The sequence below is a fragment of the Rhipicephalus microplus genome, unplaced genomic scaffold, assembly GCF_043290135.1.
Source record: "Rhipicephalus microplus isolate Deutch F79 unplaced genomic scaffold, USDA_Rmic scaffold_619, whole genome shotgun sequence".
Classification (NCBI taxonomy): Eukaryota; Metazoa; Arthropoda; class Arachnida; order Ixodida; family Ixodidae; genus Rhipicephalus; species Rhipicephalus microplus.
This window is the reverse complement of record NW_027465177.1, coordinates 1-9,331: the sequence shown is the minus strand read 5'-3', so window position 1 is coordinate 9,331 and position 9,331 is coordinate 1. Positions and strand designations below refer to the sequence as shown.

At 48.1% G+C, this 9,331-nt stretch overlaps 1 protein-coding gene across 1 annotated transcript; it reads left to right on the top strand.

The window, feature by feature from the left end:
- Window positions 1-1,509: 1,509 nt before the first annotated feature.
- On the top strand, window positions 1,510-4,131 carry LOC119166701 (neprilysin-21). The gene is given in 8 exon segments (XM_037418027.2): window positions 1,510-1,716; window positions 1,719-1,918; window positions 1,921-2,620; window positions 2,623-2,702; window positions 2,704-3,223; window positions 3,226-3,285; window positions 3,288-3,658; window positions 3,660-4,131. Coding segments are annotated over 8 exon segments (2,544 nt in total). The 5' UTR covers window positions 1,510-1,556; the 3' UTR covers window positions 4,113-4,131.
- The last annotated feature ends 5,200 nt before the right edge of the window (window positions 4,132-9,331 follow it).

The window sequence follows — 9,331 nt, the reverse complement described above, 5'->3', positions numbered from 1 at the left end:
TTTTCCCCTCACATTTAATGATCGAGAACTTCGATGCAGCGCAACTTCGCAACGTCCCGGTATACTATTTCTGGCGCTCGAAAAGAGCGCTCGTTTGGCGCACGTGTACTTGAAAACTGGAAACAAAGGAAAGAAATAGGGACTAACTTCCTGGAGCAGTTGAGAATCCAGCTTGGAGTGCCGGTAGGTGGAATTGAGACAGAGCTGAGAATAGCGCTAGAAGCGAGAAGTTATATCAAACATTACGTCTTCGCTGGAACGAGCCATCGAATGCAGTAAGGTGTTTCTAAGAAACATTGCATTGTCGAACAGAAAGGCAGCTAGGGAATAAAATATGAATTGTGGAACTTTGCAGAGTCACAACGCTACTTTTATCGAGCATGTTGCTTAGAGTCAGTGTATTTCAAGTACGAAATGCGTCTGATAGGACCATATATTTTAAAACGGTGTTCACCTACATATATAGAACCTCCGTCCTTCATATCTCACCCCGGTATGTAATGTTATATATGAAAAAAGAAACTTGTAACTATAATAGTAAAGTTGGGTTCTACCGCTTTTCAGATCTAGGATTCGCTTAATGATGGACCACCAGGCCGGTGATGTTTTGCACCTGAGGTTTCAAAGTATTCCAGCGTAAAAGAGCTTTGTGAACGTTAGCCTAGTGGTTTAACCGTAGATTTACTTTTTTTAAGGTACTAATGCGATCGATATCTAGTCTGGCTAAGCCCTGAATTTAGCTTGTTTTCTGGACAATGTAACTTCTAAGGTTGGGTAACTTCTTTTAGTTTAGTTAGCTTTTAACTCACCTTTCCTGGTGATGGTGAAGAACTTTATTCGAACCAGCGGATTGAGACGCCCCTTTCTACTGTCGATTTCTTACAGAGTAAATTATTACCGTGCATTACGTGCGCCATTCTTTGTTTTTGTCAACTATGTCGAGAGAGCGGTGAATTGTTTTCGCGTCACTGTCACAAACATTCAACTCCACATTTAAGGGTAGACCTGACATATTAGTTCTTATGATAAATTTAGACGATCGACCTTAGGGATTCTTGTGTAGTGGGCCGCAGTCACATGTTCGATGGTCAACGAAGACCTCATACGGGTGCTTCTTCTAGTGTGTACGAAATTCCATTTGTTTATAAAGTGTTCTTTAAGATAAATTCATCGAAAGGTTCTCGGCGTTCAAATATTTTTAATTTTATTAGTGATTTAGTGAAACTTTCTCTTGGCTAGTTGGTGAATGACTTCTGACAGAAAAGTTGTGCAAAAGAACGCAAGGACATACAAGGAACATACACAGACTCAGTACGTCCCGTGTTCCTTGTAATTCCTGATGTTTTTTGCGCTACGGTTTATTATTCGTTAGTAATAACTACTTTATTTCAATAGGATCACAATCTGAGCTAACGCCTTTCAATGGGATTGCGTCATTTAGTGAAAGAAAACGAAATCCAACGTCACGCCCTGCGCGTTCGCCTCGTTCTTTTGCAGCTCTCGTGCCAATCTTCGCCATTGCTCCCTTGCTGCGAACCGTCCGCTTCAAGATCGTCATGCAACGGCGACTTCTGGCCCTTCTGGGCTGCATTTGGCTTTGCTTCGCAATGGGCATCGTCTGCACCATCTTCACGGTCAAGCTCAAGATACAGACCGAGTACATCCTGCGCGCTCTCGAGAGCTTCTACTCGCAGCAGCAGATGACCGAAAAGCCGGCGGCGAGTGCAAAACGGCGTCCTGCCACTGGCACAGCGACTACCTTTGGGGCCGTCTCAACGAATCGGTCGATCCGTGCCAGGACTTCTACGCGCATGTCTGCTCATCTGCCTGGTTTCGAGAGGACGGCCAGCTGAGCGACCAGCCATACGCAGACTTTTCGGTTGCTCAGTTGCTTGCGGACGTTCGAGACTCGCTGACTCTCTACGGAAGCCGCAGCCAGAGAGTGGGCACGGTGCTTGGAGCTTTCCGGTGCAGGCCGTGTCGCTGCTCCATCTCTGTCACCGGGCGTCGTCATCGTCCTCTTCATCCAGTGGGTGGAACGAAGTCCACGATGTGCTATTTCGAGTGGGCCTTGGCGGCTGGCCATTCGCGGACGAGCCTCCAGCCGATTGGAGCCTTCTTCCGGTGCTGGCGGGCCTGGAGCGCGACGTGGGCGAAGGAGTGCTGGCCAACGTGGCACTGCGCAGGGACCTCTCGCAGGCGGATGAGTATCAGCTGCATGTGGAACCACCCGAGACGCTGCTTCACAAGTTCCTGCTCCATCGACGCTCATCCAACTCACTGGTCGAGTATGAGACCCAACTGGCGCAGCTCCTGTCCTCGGCGGCCGGCGGCAATGCGAGTGGCGCTGCTGTGGTCAATGCGAGCATTAGCAGGGACTCGGTGTACTCACGTCTCGCCGCTGACCTGGTGGCTTTCGAGAAGCGACTGGAAGCTATCCGCGCAGCCCCGTTGCTGCCCCTAGAACAGCGATATGTGCGCGCGGGACAGCTTGGCGCCGTAGCCAAGTGGAACTGGACCACCTTCTTGGCCGAGACGTTCCACGGCACGCGCACTGTGGTCCACAACACAACCGTCGTCTGCGATCGGTGCACCTACTTCAGCAAGGCCACGCTACTGGTGCAGAGACGCCACAGAGGACGTTGGCCAACTACGCCGGCGTGAAGCTGATAGTCCTGCTGTCACCGCTGCTGTCTGCCGATTGAGGCATGGTCGGCCTTCGTGACAAAACTGGCAAGCAGGGGCCTAAGTGGACTGAGCGAGAGGCTAGAAGCCTGCCTCAGCCTGCTGGAACGGACCTACCACTACGGTACAGCCATGCTGGCGCGCATGTCACTGGGCCGCCAGTTCTCCACTGTGTATCGGACTCAGTACGACCGGCAACTGGCTGCGCTCGCCTCTTCGGTGCTACACTCGGCCAGCCAGCGTGCCTCGCGCCTCGCTTTCCTGCGATCGGATGAGAGGCGCAAGGCGCAGTCCAAGCTACAAGCCATGTCCTTCCAGGTGTTTGGCACAGCACCGAGCCTGTACTGGCCGGCGCTCTACTACGGTGTCTCGTCGCCCCTGCTTAGGGAGTCCGAGCCGCTGGTAAGCACCGTCACCCTGCTGAGGCACACACGACGTGCCTACCTCTCGTCGAAGGTGCCCAACCTCGACCTCGATGCTCGGTACCCGCTCCGGGTCTTCAGTGCTCCCAACAGCTACTACTACCCGCTGCGAAACCTTCTTTCCTGCCGCAGAGCCTGGTGGCCTTCCTGACACGCGTCTCGAACACCATCGACGCGCCTTCATTCCCGTCATTGGTCGGCCCATCCTGGCGGAAGCCTTGCGCGCCATCGACGCGCTTGACGGCAGGCACATAGACGACGTGCTCTCACTGCAAACCTGGTGGGGCCACAACTCGAGCGTTCGCTTCGACCGTCTGACGCGCTGCTTGCTGGACCAGTACGCCGCGATCTTCTGGTCTTCGACTTCCGGAAGTGTCAGCGCCAACTGGCGCAAGAACGTGGACGTGCACGCGCTCTTTCGCGACGTGGCGTCTGTGGGGCCGCTGCTGGAAGCGTTCCGGCAGCGTCCGGGCACCGACAAGATCACCGTACGCGTGAGTCGCAAGCGAGTGCTGGATCCTACGCAGCTGTTCTTCGTTAACTTTGCGCTCTTCGCTGTGCGACCATCATGGACGCGGGACGATGGGCCGCCTGCAGACCAAGCTTGGGTTGGTGCCGAACGCCGTGCGCGTCAACCTGGCGCTCGCGAACTCGAGGGAGTTCGCTCGCGCTTCAAATGCAGCCCCAACCGGACGATGGCTCCGGCGACACGGTGCAGAACCTGGTGACAGCAGGCGGCTGCAGTGTGTCGTCGTAAATAGATATTCGCTTTCGTTTGTAATGTTTTATCGCTTTCTCCAATGTTTGATTGAAGTGGCTGAAGCTGTTAAAATCTCTAGGCTAGACTCGAGAGATGGCTCGGCTTCAAGTGCAAATTTAAATTCGGAGTATGAATGCAGATATGTAATAAGTTCTTGCTTCGTAAATATGTATTTTAGCCGTCTGGTGCGACAAGAAACTACATGGTGGGCGGTTGCTGTTATTTTACTGCCTGTGCTTCTATAAAAACAGTTCGGCGAAATTAGTTTTTACCTGCTCATCTGACCGACCGACGCGATAGAAGCATTCCATGGCAGCGTCTTTATTATCTGTCAGTTAATCGACGGCGACATTTCTTATAAAATGAGTTTGATTTTCACTGTGTGGGCATACATGCCTGAACACTTTTCTAATCGATGGCAACTGCTTAGCGCAATCAAGTTTACATCTTCAATTGATGCTATAAATACTGACAATATTTCGTTTGCACTTTGCGATATGGTGTGTGCATTTTGTGGCTTTTTTTTGTCGGACATCAGTCTACGGAAGCCCGCAAGGTGAAGTTAGGTTCACAGCAAGAAATAAATGGTCTACACTTTATAGCATGAAGATATGCAAATGTGCCTTAAAAACTTAATGTAACAGTAAATTCCTGGCCATGACAAGTATTCGACAACATAAAAGGTATCCAATAAATTTGTGGGGATTGCGTTTGTAGTTTTAGGCTAAAAATAAATGCTCAGCAGACCCAGCGGCGTTGATAGGCGTCCGTTCCTGCGTTGAACGCAAGGAAGTTTTTTTTAAAAAAAATGGCGACCCTTACGCTTAGCTTTTAAGTGTTGAACGCGATAGCGTTACCCACCCAAAAGCGCACTTCAAGAACTTAGTCTATGGCATGTTAGAAATTGCTATGCACCCACTACGTGGCCTTAACCCTTTGATGTCCAAGATTTAGTTTCAATGAATAACACCAAGAAAACTTTGGCATGCTTTAGGAAATGATAAAATATGCCAATAACATTTTCAGAAAAAAAAATATGATTAAATATTGAGTTGTTGCTCCTGAGAGAACATTGTGCACCTATGGTACTACTACACGTAGAACGCCTTCCAGAAGTAGTGGCCTGGAATAGGGTGTATATGCACGTTGCACCATTCAAGATTAAGATTTAAAGGTATACATCCTACATTTCTGGCTTACACCTGGCCTGGATGACTGACAATGAGTTGAGTAGCCTAGAAAAAAAAACATTTCAAAGCTAGAAAAGAGAATATATCCTATGGTTTCGTATAAAGGAAACGATATTTTTTGGATTTATTAGTGTTAACATAACAAGCACATCGAACTACGCAAACATTTTTGTAAAAGTAGAGTTTCTTCCTTCTCCTCTGCCGGACAGATCGGCCACTTGTTCAGGGAGTGGCGCAGACGAGGAAGAAGATGATGAAGGGAGCGCGAACAATTCCTTAAAATGATAGTTTGCTTTCTCTGCCACACCAAAAACATCGAATATAGCAGCAGGAAAAGGGTGCGCTGCAAAGTTGAGGATGAAAACTGGACTGACTCAACTTTGCAGCACAGCCTTTTCCTGCAGTGTTCCAACTAGCCCCCACACAAGCTTTTCTGAATATAACAGCTCCGCACACTCTAAATTCCTCCAATCGCATCTTCTCATATCTGCTGGTACTCCCATATAAGCCCAGTGTTGATCGCGAGCAACACACCAATTTTTATCAAGATTTCCGCGATGTAAAATGCGTCCACACTAACCAGCGTGCTCAAAATGCTCTACAACGCCTTCCGAGCCGTTTGAAGTATAACAGTTGTCGCAGTAGCTTTTTAGATGCGGAGCATCTTATACTCGCGCCTTGTAGTGCGCCGTCCGCGCCGTCCGCACCGCTTCTCGAACATTCGACAGCTGACGCGCGCGCATGCGCCGTCGCGCCGTCGCCCACTCTTCCACCATCTGTGCATCCCTTCCTCCTCTACACACCGCGTTCGACATCTACAATTCTCCTGATTCTCCAGTGGACGCGCATGTGGCGTCGCGCTTCGAGAACATTCAACAGCTGACAGTGCATGCGCCGTCGCGCTGTATATATACTCAAGGTCGGCGCTCGCTCGCTCAGTTGCCGCTCGTCGGTTGGTTTGTACGGCGCGTCGACGTCCAAGGTCGCGGTGAAATGAATTCCAACGAATCCACAAACACAATGATCGACGTCCCTTCGACCAGCGCCGCCCTTTCGCATACGTGTGTACGTGTTCACTCATTTAACACCCCCTCCTACAACCACGTTAACCAATTTAGCCATCGACCCAAGTAAGTCGCAATTTAACACCCCATTTCCCAACCCATGTTAACCAATTTAGCCATCGACCCAAGTAAGTCGCACTTTAACACCCCGTTAACCAATTATATGGTCCGCATCCTCAGTGTTCCCCCGAGGGAAGCTGCGGGCAATTTTTTGTTCCACTGTAGTCGAATAAATTTTCTTCCTTGTGTGGAGCTTCCTTTAACACGTGGCAGATGCTCAAACAAAACGCTACAAAAACGGGATATATCTATATTTACATATTGTTTTAAAATTCAAGATGCTCGGCAGTGTTTGTCTCTTGCCGCGTAAAGCGCCCGAAGGGTCGGGCAGCAGGTTGAGTTTGCAGAAAAAAATATTTTTGGGATTGTTGCCCCAGAGCAACAACGGGCATCAAGGGGTGAAGGGTGCAGTATCGTATGTGCGTTTTGGAGTAGGTGACTAGCCTCAACCTATGATGCCGTTCTGATAATCGCATGCTCTGACGCCCGATGGAAATGTGCGCTTGCACCACGCATTATCACGGCAATATTTCACATTTTACTGCGAGCGGGACGCTTTTGTATTATGAAAGTCAGTTTCACTGCATTTCCAAGCAGTGGAAGTTAGTTACCCTGTATTCACAAGCAGAGGCGTGGCTGTGTGGTCGAACAACGACTTGCCGCGCCAACGAGCCGGTTCATATCTCCACTCAGGCCCAGAATTTTTAATATTTATTTTATTTGCGGCTCTCTCGATTACTCGGTAACGCAAAGATGATGATTTTTCGCCCACACTCTTCTATTGTAACCGCAAGACTTACTTCTGGTCATCCACAAAAATGACGTGGAATACGCACGAACAGTGTCATTTTTTTTTGCTATTTCATCATCTCTCACAAAATGATTGCTAAGGTCATCAACTCATGCTTGAATCGGAGAAATTCTGATTTTAACGCGATGAAAACAGCTCGTTTTGCAGAAATTGCAGCGTCGGCGTCCGTGTCAGCGTCCGCATCGTGTAGGCGTCGTTGATTATGAGCGAAAGATCTTCTCCGTGACAGAAAAAATTGAGAAAGATGCAAAAAATTAAGGAATAAAAATTTGCGGTTCCTGGTGAGGATTCAATCCAGGTCACTTGTGTGGCGATTATGGTGTTCCACCAGAGAACCAAACCATTTCTTGAAACTGTTTTGGCGAAAACCGCTATGTGAATGTCGAGTAGAGGAAGGAGTATCATGTATTGCGTATCAAAATCCCATAGAACCTCGCCAGGTGTCGAACGATGTGAATTCAGCTACGAGTGGGCATTTTAAAGGCCCACCAATGTCGAAGTGCCCAGACGTATGTTAATAATCAGCAGCAGCGATACAATCAACAGTGTGAACTGCTGCGTGTATGTTCGCGTGTTACCCTACGAACGCGTGGTGCGCCTTTTGCTGATTCGCATAAAGAATAATCATTGCGCAGTTGGCACTCAGCAACTGTGTTTGCGGCAGACATTCAGTGATACTTTGAAACTTCCAACGTTACGCGCTTATATAGTCATTCGCTTCCTGGCGGCACGGTTGAGGCATGCATCAAGAACCGAAGCAGGCTAGCGTTTGAGGAGGCGATGCGGACAAGACCAGATTACGCGCTCGCCATCTATCTTTGAAGGCGAACCTCAAGCGTCTACTTACTTTTTAAAATAGTCATTCTCTACCTATTTATACTTATGATGAAATGTTTCTTTCTTATACAGAGAAACGGCACAGTTGATTTCTTACACGCATAGTGACATTTTGCCGACTTTACGGTTCTTGGCTGAAGCTGGCTCTTTCTTGGGCTAGTTTTTATGTGATTTGAATATTCTTTGTTTTTTTAAGTCCTGGCAATCCTTTGCGGTGATTTTCTGCAAGCGGCTTCTTCCTCGGCGAGCCTTCCTTGGCCTCCAGATGGCTAATTCTCGCGTACCACCGCCTGTGCACGACGAGGAGGAGCGCATGCGGAATCAGCAGTGAATTCACGACATTCGGAGAAAATCGGCTGCGTGGAGTGTCGCCTTCGTCGTATTCAGGGACGTGGGGTTTGCCCGAATTCAGTGGCACATGCCTGTCCCCTGAGGTTTTTGTACGCTCGAGTTTTTCGTACACATCATAGCTTACGGCCAGGTGAAACGACTTCGCTGCTAAAAAAAAAGAACCCTGTTGAGTTTGGTTGTACGTCATCATTTTTTTGTTTCTCGCTGTCACCGAGTTAACGAGTGCAGCAAAAGATCTGGTTTCGCGTCACTGGCCACGCGATGGACTTTTGCCGAGATAAGCAGGATCTATCTGGCAATTTCATTTCTGAATCAGAAACTAAAAAAAGGAAGTAATAAACAAAGAAATAAAAATAAATAATCCCTACTAAAACAAAAATCCAAATAAAAACAAATAGCATCATTAAAACGACAAACTTTAAATAGAAAAAAACAGTCTAACACACTCATTTGCCTTTTATTGTACCGTTGCACGAAAATAGTTTGTTTTGGAACACAATGACGCAACTACAAACCTAGTCCCTGCTACACAAAGGGTATGAAACCTGTTCCATTCGAGTGGCTTCCTGTAACAGTAATGATAACAACATTAGGGTCTCCGGCGAATCATACGTGAACGCAGAGCGAGCGTTCCCCAGGCATCCCAGCGGAGCCTCGTTCCCTGCGTTGCACGCAGAAAAATTACGGTCTTTTTTTCTCTTTTTAATAGAAACGCCATAGCTCGTCATAACGGCATGATGTCCCTGGAAAAGGAATTTGTTGTTTTTTTCTAAGGAGACAAATGAACGTTTATACTGGCCAGAGTGCTGTTGGCCGCCACCAAAAGCGCCGTCGATCATGGCGAGGCCATTGTCCCGGACTACACGACAGCAACGACGCCTGAGGCGCGGACAACTAATGCGAGTGATGGTAGCTTTGTGGGCATTTTGCAGCCGTTAAGCGAGCTTGCGTTTGACAAAAATGGAGCGTGATGTTAAATGTTTTGTTCAGAAATCAAAACAAACAAGTAAGGAATCAACTTATCATCATCACCACTATCATCATCATCATCTACAACAAGATTTTATCAGGCTGCTCAATAATTAGCCAATAATATACAGTACGGATTAGCCTGAAGAGAAGGTCAACAATAACAAGAAGAACAACCTTAA